Here is an 18,630-nt window from a genome sequence, read left to right as displayed (position 1 = left end):
AACATATAAATGTTTCCATTGATATATCAGCAATAATTACAACTTTCTGTAGCTGTCGTCGGCCGACTGTTAGATCAGTTGGAACGGTACGCGGTGTCAGTTACTCTGATGGTATACGATGATTGCTCACGGCTGGCGGCTGGCTGGCACACTGACCATTGCCCGACTGATGACTGACAGATACTGACAGCTGACAGCACATCTCGAGACACACGTAGCCTATTTCGCTAGAGGATACCGAATAGTGCATCTTTATCGCTTTATGATTTTATAGAATTTAATTTCATAGTCAATTTAGTTTTATTTAGGTTCCGAAATATTTCCATTTTACAAAAAATAATATGTAGAAATAGATGCTTAACAATATTTCAATACAAAATTCTCGCAACTTTAAATTTATAAGAGTAATACTTAGTGTGTAGGTAAAGCGTAAGGCCATCACCACTTCATAAACTGTATTATTTCACAGAAAACACTAAAAAAAAATAACGAGAAGAAAGTGTGCTTGCGTCTTAATAACATTACATGTCGCAGTTGTTACGATGACACCGGTCTTTCGCAAAAATTGTACGCGAAATTACAAAAGAACCGTTGTACACCCATGTACCAGTTGCTTGATTCGGTCTTTTGTTCTGAATAGGGTGAAGAAAGTGAGGCGAGCGTGGGATTATAGGACGATCGAAATAAAAGCACTTGATAACGTCGATAACATCGCATCGCAGACAATTTAAAAGCCGGCGTCGTGCATTTTGGTACACTGCAATCTTCACATTTTGTCTACAATATGTTCTCATGCTCGTATAAAATGAATACTTTGCGAATACTAAGTTTCTTTAAATAATTAAATTTTATCTTTATTATGCCATCCCAATATACTACAATTTATTTTTCATTTCACAAGTTTACATCAGAAAAAGCTTTCGACTTTATTAGTTTACTATGCCTTACCTTGCGATTCAAAGGTCACACGTAAATTTTTACGTACAATTTGATAAAATACAATGAATTGAGATTTGAACTTTAGATCGTTTTTTTTTTAATAAAATAATTACAGAAAAAGCAGTGTATGCATTTGTATTTTTCAATCCGAGTAATAAATGTAATAAAAGAGATTCAGGGCTTAATTTACCGCTGCATGCTTGATTATAAACCACCGTTAGATACTTAAAGAAGTATTATTATATTTCCGCAAACGTATCCCATGCAAATAAACTAATTTGAAGAGAAATGAATAAGCAGATCTCTTACAGCGCACACAATAGCTCACATTGATTGTTCAATTACAAATATTTGAAATCAGAAACCAGCAAAAGCGAAATGGAAAATCATTGATTAGGGGCATTGAATGCTAATCTATGAAACCAACTTGATTTTGCATTTAGATAGCAGACTAACGGTCTTAGATGTTTTTGTGCACTAATTCGATACCTAGGTATTTTTTATGAAAGAATTCATACATGCAATCGTTATAGAAGTATTTTTTTTTAATTTGCTTTAATTCTCTCAAATAATCTCTCATTTCTCTTAATTCAGCAGAAGTTTAAAGATACTATATTAATTACAAGAATAAAGGTCTTTTGTAAAATGTTCTAAAACTCTATTATCTAAGTCTTTTGTTGTTTTGGTTCGTTGCGTTCTGTAGAAATCGTTTTGTTTTTCGTTGGATGAGTCGTGTGGTTCAAATTTTGAGAACAGTTTCGTAGGAGCGCAAACAGAAAAAGTGCTTATTTTTATGCAACAATCTGAATAGTTTACTTTCTTATTTTATCTTAATGTAGAGTTCATATTTACAAACGAAAGAATTTCGTTAAAGAATTTCGATATTTTTTTTCCAAATGATTGGAAAGCGAAATTCTTTGAGCGCAAATACCATTTTTTTTACATAAATGAAGACAATTGTTACGTCGAGTATTGAGCATTTAAGTGAAAGTAATTTGATAGGCTGACCGCAGACCGACGAAGGTTGCAAGACTCTTTTGTCGGCGATAGTACGCCAATGAAACAAGTCGTAAAAATATTACCATTTACGTCTCTAGCTAGCAACGCTTTACCACCGCAGAATTATTAGGGGTTATTGACACAGAGGATTGAGTTTATGGAACATGCTAGTGGGTTCTTAACTAGAAAAGAGATGTCTGGTAAGTTTCCAATGTCCAATGTTCCAGTGATAGGTTCATCGTTGGAAAATTTTGCAAAGCTAATGTTTGTTTAAAAAAACAGATAAGAAAGACAAACTACAACTGAATAATTATACATATTTACTTTGAAAAAGCTTATACTGTCTTTATTCGGTAAAATGACAAAATATAGAATAATATACGATTTGCACTAAGAAATTGTATTCTACGGAAGTGATCCAGACAAAACCTAGTCTAGTCTAAAGCCACGATGCGCGTGGGCCGCGGATCGCGTGAAGATTAAACCACCGTTTTTGTTCACAGGATAATTACCTATTATGTTAACAAGTCTACTGCGATTGCAGCTGATTTAGGAATACACACACTTGGCTAGAACAAAGCCACTGTAGCAATGAAATATAACAAACTAGTATTTCTAGATTTGGTTATCAGAAAGGCAATAATTTCAGTTTCTTTTTCTTTCGTGCATCTCTTTATAGGATAAATAGATTTTCTATAAATTAAAAATTGTACCTACGTATATTTCTGCAATAAATAAAATGTCAGTAAAATGTTTTGTAAACATCCTGTAAACGGAATGTAACTAGGATACTTACATTCAAGACACGTGTAGTTGTCAACTTGGGCGTAATAAGGTTGACAAGAGCAAACTCCTTTGTCACAGTGAGAATTTGAAACATTGCACTCGGCGCTCTTCCGACAATGCGTGCCGAGAGGAACACCGCCTTCCGCTATTGTGATCTGAAAAAAAAAAACAAAAATACGTGAAAAGTTGGGAACCAACTTGGGAGCTTTCTTTCAAAGTTTTTTTGCGAGGGCGTTAACCTTTTTCTTTATTTTAGCCTGTTTTATGTATCTATATAACATAATTACTAGTATTTTAATGCATTATTAATTTCATAACTGAACTTAACATTTTTAATTTTTCTTTCACAGTCGATTGAGAAAAACATACGGAAAGACGAGCAAACGATATTAAGACCATATTTGCAATTAGCTGTCGTCTTACTATATTCTGAACCGTTGAAGATGCCATTACAGAATGTTATTCCTTCCCATACATTTCCATAAAGTACATTGCCAAAGCATCTAGATACATACTCGATGTTAGTTGCCTCGTTATGTGCGTAACGTTTGGTAGAATTCACCACTCGTACTTTGTCCATCGGTTACCGGTTCTATTCGTACAAGCTCCTTGAAACACAAGCTTCCTTATTTATGTAGCTAAGTAAATCCTCGATCGTAAGCTTACAACAAATATGACATTCAGTGAGCCTAGCATGAATATTTGTGACAATCGCCAGCGTATCGTCATCAAGATTTTTTTTATTATTTGTACAGCTATCGGTCGTAAAGTACACCAAAAATCTTATACTAATTTTGACATAATTGAAGATACGAAGGCGATTGTCACAAATATTCTTGATAGGCTCACTGTACTAAAACTAGCATTCACAAATATGTTCGGAATTTCTAATTTTACCTATTTTATACGAAAAACCTGTCCTAAACAAAGAAGCAGTACATATAAACACATGTCTGCACTGACTTTACCTTCATATTTTATAAACTTATACCGCTCCGTGCTCATAAATTACTTGATAGCATTGTACATCTCGTATTTTCGTTGTTTATCTATTTTTACAATACCCACTGGTTATTTATAAACGTTTTAAAAAGACGAAGATCTTTGGCTTAAGTGTTTAACGCGACGGCCTTGACGCATACAAGTTTTACGATGAAATTAAAGTTTTAAGGTAGACAGGTATAACTGATTCAAGGTATGCAAATTGTAAAAAGAAGATGGACGCCACCAATTACTAGCGTACAAAGTTGTTGATCGTAAATGAAGCCTCGATCTACAATCAAGATGTTGATTGAAGGTTAACTATAAGAAACTATAGCAATAAATAAAACCCAACCTAAAAATACATTCGCCTCCATATCAATACTGTCGCATACTTTTGAGTCGTAAAATTTTTTTGCTTGTTCGTATTTATCATGTGAAGGTCCCTTCGTAAACTTAAGTAACTGCAAAAGCCAACATTTCCGGGAGAATACATTAAACAATCAAATATGTATCTCGAGTTCTATTTGTCACACAGTGATGAAATTTGGTTATATAGATCTTTTTTGTATTACATTTCCAAAAAAAGTAATGTTAGTTGTGTCTGGTTAAATAGCAAAATATGTCTTTACTTATTACAATATTTTTAAAGATTTTCTTATAGTATCTGAAAGAAATTGTCGATGAAAAATAGATAATCAACTTCGTAAAGACAATAATTTCAGATGTTCTACAATATATACGTGTCACATTGTTTATTCCCCTGATGTTTTTACACGATGAATATAATATCATGGACATACTAGCTGTCGCCCGCGACTCCGTCCGCGCGCAGTTAAAATAAAAAAAAATTAATAGCGGTATGAAAAATTGATGTTGTCCGATTCTCAGATCTACTGAATATGCACGAGAATTTTATATATTAGATATATCAACATTCGAATTTGTAAAAAAATTCAGGGACTTTTTTAATTCGAACGGAGAACCCGGGATACAACACTAATGAAAGACATAAAACATTGCTAAAAGTAAGGCCTCAGTACTTGTACCGGTCTAGTTTGCACACTGAAGTGTTAGATCATAGTTGTAAATTGCTATGACAATCTTAGTTAAAGCGGTGTGTCTTCACGTCTATAAGGATGTCCGCTGAGCCCACGCACGAGAAGTGTTATACGACGTGCTAACAATTATACCATTTCAAGACATTATTTTAGATACACTACAAACTGGTTGAATTATTATTAGTAATTTGTTATTTAAAAATAAATTGCAGTAAAACAAATTCGAAAGTAATGATGTTGGAAACAGCGCACGAAAGTTATATTTTTCTTAATTTTACATTCCAAGCAAATTAAGTTTTTTACAAATTTACTTTTGATTTTATCAACGAGGATCGAATAACAATATTTATAATTACTCTAACCGGAGTAAATTTAAAAAAAGTTAATTTTCTTGTTATGTACAACTTTAATTTTTAAAACCAACATAAACAAACTTGTTTTAAATTTGGTATTCTCACAAGGTCCCCAAAAAAAAGAATATACGATTTTATTTGTTCCCCATCTGATGACATAAAATTTTTATGAATCGTTTCAGTAACGTAGCACGTAGACGACGAGTATAACTTATTCAAGCTCTGGAAACATGAAATTACCTAGAAAGGAACAAGGGACCGTCTTGTACTTCTTTTCATAATTTACGAACCACTTCCTTTCGTAGTATTCACAAAGGTTCATATATAGAGCTCTTTAAATTTGAATAAAGTGCTGTTGCTACAATCTACTATATTCGTTTCATTTTTTGCTTATATAGGGAAATGTAAATTAGGAATGTATTGTATGATTTAAATCTTAACGTTAACATAGTTTTCTAAATTGTATTATGATCCGATATCCAAATATATATGTCAACTTATTAATAAATCCAGATTTTAACATCTTATTGTTGAGTTCGATGAAATATGTACATTTTAGGGTTCCTTTACTAAGCCAAAGCAGGAAGTTACATGTCGTCTACTTATAATCTTTGTAACAATTTCACAATGAAAAACTATACAAGTGTAAATATTGAATGTTATGTAAATTGAAAATAGGACAATGGCATATAATATGTTATCGGTACATAGTTGAATAACATTGTTAATATTGAATGAAGTTACAAAAGAATACTTTATTGTAATATAACACATTGTTATTGTAATATTTTATAACATACACTATATTATAAAAAGTAATAGACAGTATTGATAAGCAATTTTATTTTCAAGCTTTGTTAACTTGATAACCCAATTTTCAACACCACTTTGGCCTAACCGCGATCTTGTTTAAAACCAATTGTCGAAGTTCAAACTAGTAAATGATAAATAAACCGTTATATTTTTATGTGAACTGCGGTTTATTTTGATTGTACGTAATCTTTAATATTGTACTGTACAAAATTACAATCTAACCAAAATAACAACAGTCATGACGAAATATCTCTAAGTAACAGTATAGATCATCATCAGGAGCGCTATTCTGAGGTATTGAAAATCTCCTTTTTATTGAACTCGATTAAAAAAATTACGTCCATTGTTTTTTTAACAGAATTCAATGTACATTCCTAGAAAGTATCGCTATTTGTCTGTCAGATGCCATCGACAATTTGAATTGTTCACTTTTCATCATTGCATATCTTTCCGCGTTGCAAAAACATACGGTAATTGCTCCGTTTAGTTGTAAATGTGTTTAGCGATAAGTAACAAGAATGTCTTGATTATAATCAACCAGAAGGAGAATGCTTTAATGCGGTAATCATTTCTTGTTTGATTGTTCATTATATTCGTGCATTTTTGTGCTTTTAGTAATGTTTTTATTACGTTGGCTTTTATACATTTTTATTTGTGTAAACGTAATTTTAACTATAAGTTATCTCGATAATTTAATAGTACTACTTCGAGGAGGAGGGAATAGGAATAAAAAATATCTTTTTTTGTTTACATTTGCAATCTTGTATTTAGATTTGATATCAAAATTTACAATAAGACAAAGCTATACACTTTGAAAAGTGGTTTTAAAATAAAATCGGTGACTTGACCACACTACGTTGATCTATTTGTTAATCTTAAATTCTTCATTAATCATTGGTTTCTGAGATCTTTGTTTTATCAAAGATAATGACAGGGATGATATGTTTTATAAAGTGATTTCAGTCTCAGAAACCAACGATAAGTCAATAAGATGACAGAGCGTTGGTCTAGCAAGTGATGGCGTTAAAGGTAATCGCCCCGAAGCGTGTGATAGCCGAGCAGCAAATGAGATGAGAATTTTCCTATTACTATGTCCGCGACACCGTGCCATTGGCATGAGGAAGGCTCAGATGACATTTTTATAAGTATAATTGTTATGGATAAGAAAAGACAAAAGTTTGTTTTTAAAATATGCTTTGGATCGAAGTGCGTTTTAATGGCGCGTAAAATTATATTTTACATCTAGAACTTAGAATTTACTTTAGAACTTTTAGTATTATAATTTAACAGTTTTTTTAATTTGCGTCGAACAATGTTGGAATTAATGATAGTAACAATGGATAAAAAAAAAAGTTTTACGTAAATCATACTAATATTATAAATGCGAATGTTTCGATGGATTGATGGAAAGGCTGAACGGATCTTGATGAAATTTGGTATAGATATAGACATAGTCTGGAAGAACACATAGGCTACTTATTAAGTTCTTTTTTTAATTCCGCTCGGACGAAGTCGCGGGCGACAGCTAATTTTCGATAAAACTGAATATTTTACTATTGTAAACGAAAACTAATACTTTCATTTATAAGCATCTTATAAAATAAGTAGTGGATGGTTATTATTTGTTAATATATTCCTATCTGTAATAATCGTAATAAAATTTACCCGTCATATCCTTATCTTATTTCTCTAGGAATTTTATATGAATCAGTAATTAATTCCGACCACATTCATCCTGTAGGATCAGAATATTAAGTTTCATGTAATGATATACGTATAAAAAGGTATTATAATATATATTAATAGATTTACTATTATTGCATAGCTTCGATAAAAGGATTCATATTTTGATGGCTCCTACATACACTATCGTAAGCCACAATTTTGCAATTTACCGTTTGTTTTGCGTTTTATAAATTAACTTGATAGAGGCTAATTTTTGTGTTAAATATGAATATATGGTCAGAAATAAAGAGAACTGTAGATTCAGGTTGTCTATTAAATGGTCATAAATGATGCGTCGTAATTAATCCTCTTAACGTTTAAAGTTTTGTCTCGCAAAATTTGCGTTTCAAACATTCTATAGTTTACGTAGGAGCGATCGACTTTTTTTCTCTTTTGTTTTGTTTGTAGATACATATGAAAATTATTGTGGTTATCTTGTTTTTGAAATACTCCTTATGTTTAAAAATAATAGCTAAATAAGACGTTTGAATGAGTAACGGAATAAAGTTTGTCATGAAAACAAAGCCGCTTCGTATCTATTTTGGTCAAAGATAGATTAATAGCATACATAGACTGTATTGATGCATGTTCCGTGCCTTAAAAGGTAAAGGTTATTTTAAAAGTAAATTGTAAAATGTTTACTAAAACCTACTTGCGTTAAAAAAAAACAAACAAATATTTACAACTCGGAATGCAGTTCTCTGATTACTCAAGAATTATTGTTTACAAACTCGAAAAGTACGATGAAAATTTAGGTAAAACACACAGATGATGAGCTTTATTTAACACAAGCTGCGAACAAACAGATCTCTACACTCTATGAGATTCCTTAGTTATCTATGGTAATCATTAACATAAAAGTAATCTTTTTTTTATTTTATTTGTCAAATCGTCTATTAGTTATTTTGAATTTAATTACGAAGCTAAAGTGATGGGTGTACATAATGCCAACCTGCTATTGATTATCTGCTGAAATTTAAATAGCTTTCAATTAAAAGTAAACATTTTAATCCGTTTCAATTTAGCTTTATAAATAGTAACCTATTAATTTCAGTTATCGTTGAACTGCTCCCTTCGACGTCTTAAACATTTTATATTTCCTTCAAAGTGTTTTCCAAGTTCCCCTCGCGAGGGGTGCTCGCCTATTAAGACTTGTTTTCGAATTCAACCTCAATATACATATTTAAATTGCTATCGAGTAAAATATAGGGACATTATAAGTCAGAATTTTTACTTATAAATTTATCGTACAATAAGAGAATTTTGTGAATAAAAAGTTAAGTGTTTATGTAGTGTGCACGTATACTAATTAATTTTATTCACCTCGTACCTTATTATGTTGCATCATGAGAAACGCGTAATAAATTCAATGAGCCGTTCGAATGCAACATATGACTTCGTGTAAACAAACCAGGTATTGTTTGCCAATTAAGAGTTAAGACTCGCTCTTGACGTCGGCACGAAAGTTCCACGCTGTTAAGCCATCGAGTTATATGAAAATGAATTTTATAGTCATTAGTTTTAGATGCGATTTGTAACAGGACTTATTTGTAAGTACGTTGCAGGAAGCAAACGCCTAGAGCTTTTATAATGAGAGAGTGGTGTTGTTTTATAGATGAGCCGGGATGGGGAATCCATCCTGGTATTACAGTTCCATTATCATAAAAAAAGAAGATGAAGTAGAAGTACTTACAACTAAAATATTTCTTACAACAACATTGGTACAAGGTGTTACGTGGCTTACTTTTGTAGTAAAGGGCTTATGTCAAAACGGAGGAGGAACGATTGTGATTTAATCATGTTTTATATTGTAAGGGAAAAGACGGGAAGACGGTGTATTGTTGAAAGAGTTTTCACGTTGTTTTTATTAATTTTTAGTAGACTTTAAACAGTGTCGGATCTAAATAAAGATCGGAATAAAGTATTTCCTTAAATATGTTTATAAGTAGGTAAACAGGATAATAAAATTAATTGTAAGTAATTTGAAAGTTCCACATAAATGCAAAGCAATCAATAATGCAATCAGCATGCAATCAATTTTTAATTAGATACATTAAAATAATTTGTTATATTTATCTGGAGTTGACATTTATTTATCATATTTAATTAAGATGTTTGTAGTAAATCAGCAGGAGTAGCACATTTAGGTTTTGAATTAGTGATTTGTTAGCATGATATTATTAATGAGATGTTAATGTAAATTTTACGATTGTAATAATATTTAGATTTATAGCGAGTGATACTGTCAATGTGTCTCAGAATAATGCGGTATTTGGTCCAAGATTTGCATGTGTGAATTTGACTGCTTTCCTATGTCGGTTTTTGCAATATTTCATCGAAATAAGCACAGGCGGAGATTTTTATAGAGCCACATCAAACACTTTTATACTTAGAGACTGAACGTCCTCTGTATTCTGCAATGTCATGCCCTTGCTGTAGACAACTTTTTCAAAGAACATATTGGTCGACATCAAAACAGTTGTAACGCTCAATTGTGTGTAAGTTTGACTTATAATGTACTTTAGAACTTAATGCTTGTGTAAATAACCTAATATTGCGTGCAATTATTTACCAAACTAGTATTTTTAGTGATTCTGATTCCAGAGCTCTGTGCCGAGATGTCGAGGTCAAGTTGGTGCGAGAGTTCGTGTCTACGCAAACTCTTGCGCATTAACTATACGTAGAAATGCACTTGCTCGGCCGTCAGTTACCTCTCGTGTAAGTCAATGACCGAGCACGCGCCCTTTACTATGACATCTCTCTTACATTATTTAAGTAAATCCCACGTATATTCTACAAAAACATCAACTAACAGACAATATAATAAAATATCATAAAAGAATAAGTTTATATTAAAAATAGTTTGAGTTTTGTTTAATACAAAAAATATTATTAGACTAAAATAACGAAGATTTTATGGAAAAATATCTTATTATCTAAATTACATTTGCTCCGTAATTACATTTTATACGTAAAATAAAGGGAATATTTTAAATGTAAAAAAGTAAAAGAATGAAGCTTAAATAAATATTCCGTCTAACTTGTTTCCCTTTCAAAATGCTGGCTGCAAAAATGCCGCCTTTGTATTTTTAAACGAAGTTACATCGTATTTGTTTAGTCTATGTTTCTCCCTCGTTCTGTTGTTACGTGTTCCGATTTACTTTGGTATAGTATATTAGTTTATTGCCTTTACAATATTTTTATTTCGACCTCGCATCAACCCTCACGTCTAGACTAAGCTTTGATCAATTTATTTGATTTTAGATCTTAAAAAACTTCGACGTTAGGACTTTGTCTCGCACTTTCACTTTCTCATTTCTTCAATGTTCTCGTATATATCACTTAATCATTATAAATGAGTTTCTTTGCCATAAGTTATCAGTGTAATACACTTTCGCATAACATTAGCATGTCGTTATCAACTGCTTAGAATAATTTACCTGCAAATTAAAACACTAAGTCGATATCAATTTAAAAGTGTACTTTCCTTAACAGATGTGAGAGTATTGGCAGAAATTAATGCATTTAATGCTGGAATTTATACAACGATCATTACAATTATCAAGGATATTTAATTCTCTTGCAAATGTAGTTCGTTTATTTGATGTATAATACCTACTTAATTCTTTAATCTCGAAAGAAGATCTAGATAGCTGTTGAATTCGACTTTACATTGGCCTTTGCAAAAGATAGAAATAAAAGTAGACATATAAAACCAGATAGGTAAAAAATATAAAGGAGTTATAATTAACATTCAGTAATATTCATCTAATACGAGTACGATCAGTTGATGTTTATGCAGACAAGCGTTGCCATCTTGTCACTTAAACCTAGCAAGCGATGCATAAATAAGACATGACAGATTTGCGTTTGAGCTTGGTAATAGAAAAAATATTATAGATTCGTTCTTGCGACTTTTACCATAGGTAAAATCATCGTATGTTGTAAAGAAATAAAACAAGCAAAACGACCGAGTAACCTCCGGACTATTAAAAACCTACCAAATTTGTTCTTAATAAAAAAAATCCTTATTAATTTACATCATTTTGATAAATAACTAAATCTAACCCCGAACTCTCACTGAAAACAACGAGGATGTCTGAGTTCGGCATTATAATAAATAAGCATATAAAATCCACTTTCAATTCAGCAGAATATCTCCCGTCAATAGCAGATACGTTTCAAAGTCCTCCGTTTATAGTAGAACCAGCACCCTTACGTGGTTATGGCGGGAACTAATCTTCTTTCGCCGATCCGTGTGCCGATATAGAACAGAGTCTATAATTGGGTATTACCGTAATACCTCTCTGTTACAATCCTCCTGTGCTTTCTGTTACGCTCTAGTAAATATCCTCGATACGGATACTTCGAAGTGGAAAAGTAACGATTGTAATAATATAGGAAGCGCTTGAAGCTTAATTGTGACTAGACGGTGATTAAGTTTTCTATTAATTTTAGATTCGTTCAAGTATGAAATATTTCTGAATTACTTAATATGGTCTGCGTTGATAATAACTATAAAATTGAATCATTAATATTCATCGACAGGTGGCGAATCAATTACACAAAGTCCTACACAGCTCATCGAACATATGGTCTAATTTCATCTGAACCAACATAGTTTAGTTTTGTTTTGATTTCTCCAGCTGATCAATCAAAAGTACAGTCGCATGAAAATTAGTGCAACTATGAGTCTTATTGTGGGTTTTCGATACCACAATCTTTTAAAACATATTGTCATCTTTGTTTTTTTCAAAGAAAATTACAAGAATGACGGTATGATTTATGCAGAGATTTTGAAACCAACGGTTAATTTTTTGAAAATTGCCGAAATGAAGTATTTCTAACATACATTTTCGTAATACAATGTAAAGTCATGTAATGTGAATTTGTACGTATAATTAATTTTCGATTCGTTTGGGGTGTAACAATAGTATTCGAGATGCGCGTGTCCAACCGTTTGGATTATTTGTCGACTTGCATTAGAACGGTGCAATTCGGACAGTGATTTATATTTAGGGGGTGGATGCCACCCTCGCATCGACGTCATCGGCCGCATATCGCAAACTTCGATTTTTGAAATCAAAATAATATGGACGTTTCGATTTGTGTGAATACGCAGTCCATTGTTGATACATGCAAAATAAACAAGTCGTGGTCGGTGTACGCTAAAGTTATTTACATAGAATATGAAATCTCGGGTAGTCAATATTAATATTCTCGTTATTAAACGTTTATTTTATTTTGAAAAAAGAAAAGGACAAAATCAGTATAATGTCCAAACAATACATTAAATGTCTCTTAAAGCGTTATATCAAAACATCTAAGAGGGAGTCACGATTTGTACTCCCCACAGGATGTGGAACGAAACATACTTTGTTTTGTTCTTATTGTTCAAGTGTCAAGACAAAGAAACAACTTTGTACCATCCTTTGCTTCATTTAAAAAATCGTTATGATAGTTCAATATCGATAAGGAAGTAAGAATGAAGACCTCCGTTATGTTTTGTATAATTCTTTTGTGTCATAAATAACTGTTCTAGTTAATTACAGCTATCCTGATTACCTTATTGCTTGATAGGGTGTAAGTGGGCCGTACGTCAGATGCGACGGATAAGATATTCTTTTGGCCATTTCCAAATATCATCTGACATCGCCTGTCATTGAGCTAATTAAATTAAAACATCTGAACATCAACAAAAAGTAATTATGTTCATGTTTAAAAAAGGAACGAATAACAAGCTGTCAAGCAGTCAATTAACAACAAATATTTTTATTAGACGCTATGTTAACTGTAATCGTCACAGCTGTCAATCTTGCTGCATGATTAGAAAAGTAATCGTAATTAAACGGTGATATTTTTTAACAAAACGGGTGTTAAAGTGTAAAATTTTTAATTGTGTTTATTAATAAATCCGATATAAGAAATACAAAAGGTTCTTACTAATTTTAGGCACATATTTTGTATAATTTTATTTAAAACAAACTAGTTATTTTAAACATCAATCAAAATCACATATCGAAATTTGATAGTTAAAGATACATATTACGAAAGACGTATGGCAAGACTAGGTTCTCTGTCCATAGATCGATAGGGCGAACAGGGTCGCAGGCTCGACTCGACCGGCTGATTGGTATGACGCACGCAACGGTACCTACCAGATTCATTGAGGCGCCTGCTAACGTTTAACTCGCGAAGGGAACGGTGCAAATGTACAGGAATCAAGGGAAGGAAATGTTTATAGCTCTGTGTCACGCATACTGTTATTTTGTCCCTTTACAAACTATTGGATGTTATGAAATTTCGTTAAAAAAATTGAAGAGATTTCGTAGAGGAAATATAGAAAGAGAAAAACCATCAGATACTATATATTTCCTTATTAAAATTCTGAGCAAGTTGTATAATTGCGCAAGCGACAAAAAAATTATGACTTTTGTTGAACGGAAATCGCTTTGGCACAGTTTTAGGGCACGTACCTCGTTATTATAAATTTATAAAGTTATCGAAGCTTTAGGTGCATTCGTGACCGGAAATGATCTCGTCTTACTGCGCTACAAATTTAATCATTTTTCTTTAAATGTGTAAATATTACGACAGTTAATTTTTTTTCTTATAAAAAAAAAAAAAAAAGTTAATCAACCTTAATATTATTAATTAATAGTTAGTTAGTTAATAATAATTATTATTATTAAATATTTTTATAGAATCCTCGTAGAATATTATTTTTGAAGATATAATGCAGAAGAGTATTTTTGGGATAATGTAGCTTTTCCTGATAAAATCGGTACAGTAATATTAAGTGTTAGAGTTTATTTTTGTTTAGTTATATATCTTAGAGTTCTATCGAAAAGAAGACCAAAATACATGTTGGTTGATACAAAAATATACCATGAATAGAATAGCACATTAATATTAGGTAGATGTTCTTTTAAAAAAATTGTATGGTTCGATATCCGTTAGAAGTTACAAGCATAGCTCACGTCTATTGCAAGCTATCGTACCGTTCTTGACGCTATCGACGTAAGAATCGTAAATTGGATAACATTCTTAAGTTACAAAAAAAATCCAATTGAATCTTGAAAAAATGTTCCTCCTTTACGTAACCATAATTGGATGCGGTCATTGACATAAAGTTTGCCGGAACATTTACTACATTTTTACGCGATAGAAAAAAGTATCCAAGAATCACTTTCGAGTTTAGATAACAATGAGATTTCTATTAAAGAAAAAAATGAACAATTGCAATCAACATTTGACGACTTTATCATGAAAGTTTTTATTGGGATCAATACAAAATATAATAACTTCAGTCCATAAATAGTAGCCACATTAGTACGCGTAGTTATTTTTTCATTTCAGTTCGATAAGTTGTGAGCTAATCTGATTTACCTATATTACTTTATTAATTACATAATATTGAAATGCAAAATTAATTGTTAATCTTTAACTTTTTTTCTGTAACATTACTATAAATACCAAACAGTTTGTGAACGATTTTCTGTACAAACAGTAAAAAATATTCCTTTACTTAATTTCTTTGTTTTGTCATTGAATCTTAAACTCTGTGGTAATATTTGATAGCTTAGATGGAGGCAGACGACTCGAATCGTCTGAAACCAAATGCAAACAGATCGAAAACACGGAAAGCTTCTACCGTGAAAGTTGCAGAATTTCATACAATGTCGTAATACAAATCGTGTGTTGGACAATAAAATATATCCATGTGTTGCATGTCTTAAAACGTAATAACGAAAATAGATGGTCATATTTCCTATAACTCATATTCGCTTCCTCTTCCTGTTTCCTGTTTGGTAGTTAAAAAAAACAATTGAAGAATGAATCTAATGTACTTCGTTTGTTTTATCCGTGTTGATTTCCTCGCACCGACATAAGGATCAGCAATAAAAACATCTACACATGCTCTGAGAGTAATTGAATGCGCACCAAGCCCTGCGTACCCTAATTGCACGGCCGGAGATTCCCACGCGTCGCTGTAGATCAAACTACGTCTTGGAAGTTTTGTGGAATTTTACTTTCAAAAATATCTGATGTACAAGTTATAAGTCCATGCTAATTGTTGATTGTAGAAAGGAGTGAGGTTCATTATTGATAGAAAGAAAAAGTATTTATTCTAAGGTAAGTTTCCTTTTTATTTGACTTAATTTTTGTTTAAAACTTTAGGTGAAAATGATTATAATGAGAATACAGTTTACATTAGGTAACTAAATTAAGTTAATGTAGCTTTCTAGCGATGTAATGAGTTACGCTTGTTCATGTAGAGAAATCGGTGTTCATTGTGATATTCCACTGTCGAGCAATTTGATTAATCTTAAGAAGGCTATGAATAGGAAATATGTGAACTAGAGCTCGTAATTGGAAGCACCCAAGCGGCGCTAGTAATTGATACAGCTAGATAGCGGTACACGACCGGCAAATACTAAATATGCCCTTTAATGCATATACCATATCCATAGTTTGAGGTCGGGGTTGAACCGATGTAAACATTGTATTACAATTGCAGTTACCGCCTCCGAACTTGTATACTCCGGGCGTTCATACCGTGTTACTATACTGCAACGTGTTGCAATACATACAGTTAGCGGAAATGATGGTTATCTCGTTTCTATCGGACGCTAAAGCTTGTATGTGAGATTTTTAATTATCACTCATTGCGGATAAATTATAGTTACGTAGTAGGTTACGAATTATAGGCTACATAATTACAAGAAGCTTGTTTTGTTGCGTACATTTAGATAAATAAAATTATTTTTTCCGTTACGATATATAAATGACATCAATTAATGTATATGAAAACTGAGATGTATACTTATGGCTTTTCTAAAGATTTCCTTAGCACATTATTATCAACGTTATGAAGTCTATTTAGTTGGTGTCAATTTATCAGTAAATACTGTTACTTAGACCTAAAATCTGTCTCTGCTTTGATACTTTTTTTTCTCTTTTAATAGCATTATAAATATGTATAATATAGCAAGAATTCGGAGAATAATAGTGTTCTTGAAAATTGTTACATTATATATTTTAAGTAATAAAATTTATCATTATTGTAATGCTCTCGAAAACACTTTCACATAACTAGCCGTTAATTTTAGAAATAACATTAATCAGCCTTGAACACTTATTTACCTAACGACAGGTGCTCGTCGTTTCTAGACAAATTACACGTTTCTTGTAAAATTAAATCTTAAGTATTCAGATTAAAATGTCGTTTAAACAAGCTCTTGTTGGAAAGATTAAAAGACATTACGACTTTATAAGTTAACTTTCGTATACACTAACCTTTCCTCCAATTAAAAACCTAAAATAGGTAGAGTCACGTCAAATTCCATACATAGTGACCATAACGATATAAGTATTTATAACTAATGAGTCATTTTGAGCAAATTGTGAGATAAATTCACTGACCTCTATATACGATATTTTATTATATAATCTCTATAGGTAAATTGAAGTGATATTATAAAACAAGGTAGATAATGTTTTACAAATGTATGTAGTTATGTGAAAAACGTGTTTTACCTACATCTTACTAATATTATAAACGCGAATGTTTAGATGGATGGATCGATGGATGAATTTTTTAAGGTATCTCCGGAATTTTAAATGAATCTTAATGAAATTTGGTACACATGTAGAACATAATCTGGAAGAACACATAGGCTACTTACTACTTTTTTTTTTTAAATTCCGCACAGACGGAGTTGCGGGTGACAGCTAGTATTGTATAAGTGATCTATAAGTGAAACTATCCTTTATTATTATTTTACCATTCAAGAGCTAGAATTACTTGCTGATTACTTCCAAATCTTAGCTTAGCTGATGGCTGATATCTAACAAGACGTCTCGCTAGAAGTGCGCATTGGCGACTTTAGACTGCTTTAAATATGGAGGTCGAAGGAGGTCGAATTGAAGGCAAAGGTTAAAGTCAAAGGAAACCTTTTCCCCTGATACTTTTATTACTCGACCTTTATAATATTCTAAGAAAATTAAGATTCTATTTGTAGGTACTACAAAAGTGTTTACTTGGAAATAACTTACTCCAACATTTATTATGCATAATTTTATTGATTTTTAGAACTACAATGTTTTTCAATATTTTCATTATAATAAGATCTTTTGTTCTTTGATTATCATGAATTAAAAATTATTTATACTGCCTTAATAATTGTTTTGTTTTTAATTTTCCTGCTGATTAGTTTAAAATTAAAAAAAAAAAAAACACTTACTTAAATCTGAAAAACATTGAAAACTTACCAATAAAATGTTTACAGTGATGAAGCATTGCAAGTACAACAAAAAGCTTGGATTTATTGACATCGTTCACGATTGGCACATAAACTGTTGGGGTTGGTTTGTTATTATAGTGTTGAATTACGCGCGATCTCTACGCCGTAACTGGACTGGAGAACTGAGAGCACGACACACGACCGTTCGCGTTGGCTAAGCCCGCCAAACTGAAGAAGCAAAGCACCGTGAGAGCTTCGCGAACCGTCTTTGAATGGCCCTCACTCCACTCAGAGGGAGAAATGCAGGCTCCCCCTCGCAGGGGAACCCGTCAACCACCTAGTTTACTAAGAAAAGTTATTTGCTCTGATCGCCGCACTGAGATTCGCTGTAATAGAAATCGAAACCCATTTGTGTCGTTTTTACAGGATTTTTGAGATTATTTAAAAATTCGATTTCATAGCGTGAATTAAATGTATCCATCCTTTCTGAATATTTTATCTTTATGTAAATAAATAGCAATTAGGTAATTTAGAATCCATACATTTAGTAAATTCTGGTAATGAATGTCTTTTTATTTAAATATTTTTAAGTTAAATAATTCTTCTAATCAATCAAGCGTGTTAAATTTAATTGGCTTTTATATATAGCGTTCAAAATGGTTTAATATTTGTATTCATTTGGTAGCAATATTTTTTCTGCTTAATTGGAATTCTGCGCTGTTTGTT

The 18,630-nt window shown here is 31.8% G+C and overlaps 1 protein-coding gene across 1 annotated transcript in view; it reads right to left on the bottom strand.

Moving 5' to 3' along the window:
- LOC106718453 overlaps positions 1–18,175 on the bottom strand; it is a 28,423-nt gene extending 10,248 nt beyond the window's left edge. The window contains exons 1-2 of the mRNA XM_014512539.2: positions 17,933–18,175; positions 2,735–2,879 (exon numbers count right to left, since the gene is read on the bottom strand). Coding sequence (XP_014368025.2) covers positions 2,735–2,879; positions 17,933–17,995 — 208 coding nt within the window. The 5' untranslated portion in view covers positions 17,996–18,175. The remainder of the gene's footprint in view (positions 1–2,734; positions 2,880–17,932) is intronic.
- Between the last annotated feature and the right edge of the window lie 455 nt (positions 18,176–18,630).

Source organism: Papilio machaon, chromosome 4 (genome assembly GCF_912999745.1).
Source record: "Papilio machaon chromosome 4, ilPapMach1.1, whole genome shotgun sequence".
NCBI lineage: Eukaryota > Metazoa > Arthropoda > Insecta > Lepidoptera > Papilionidae > Papilio > Papilio machaon.
The sequence above is the reverse complement of the archived record's forward strand: the minus strand, read 5'-3'. Positions and strand labels throughout refer to the sequence as shown.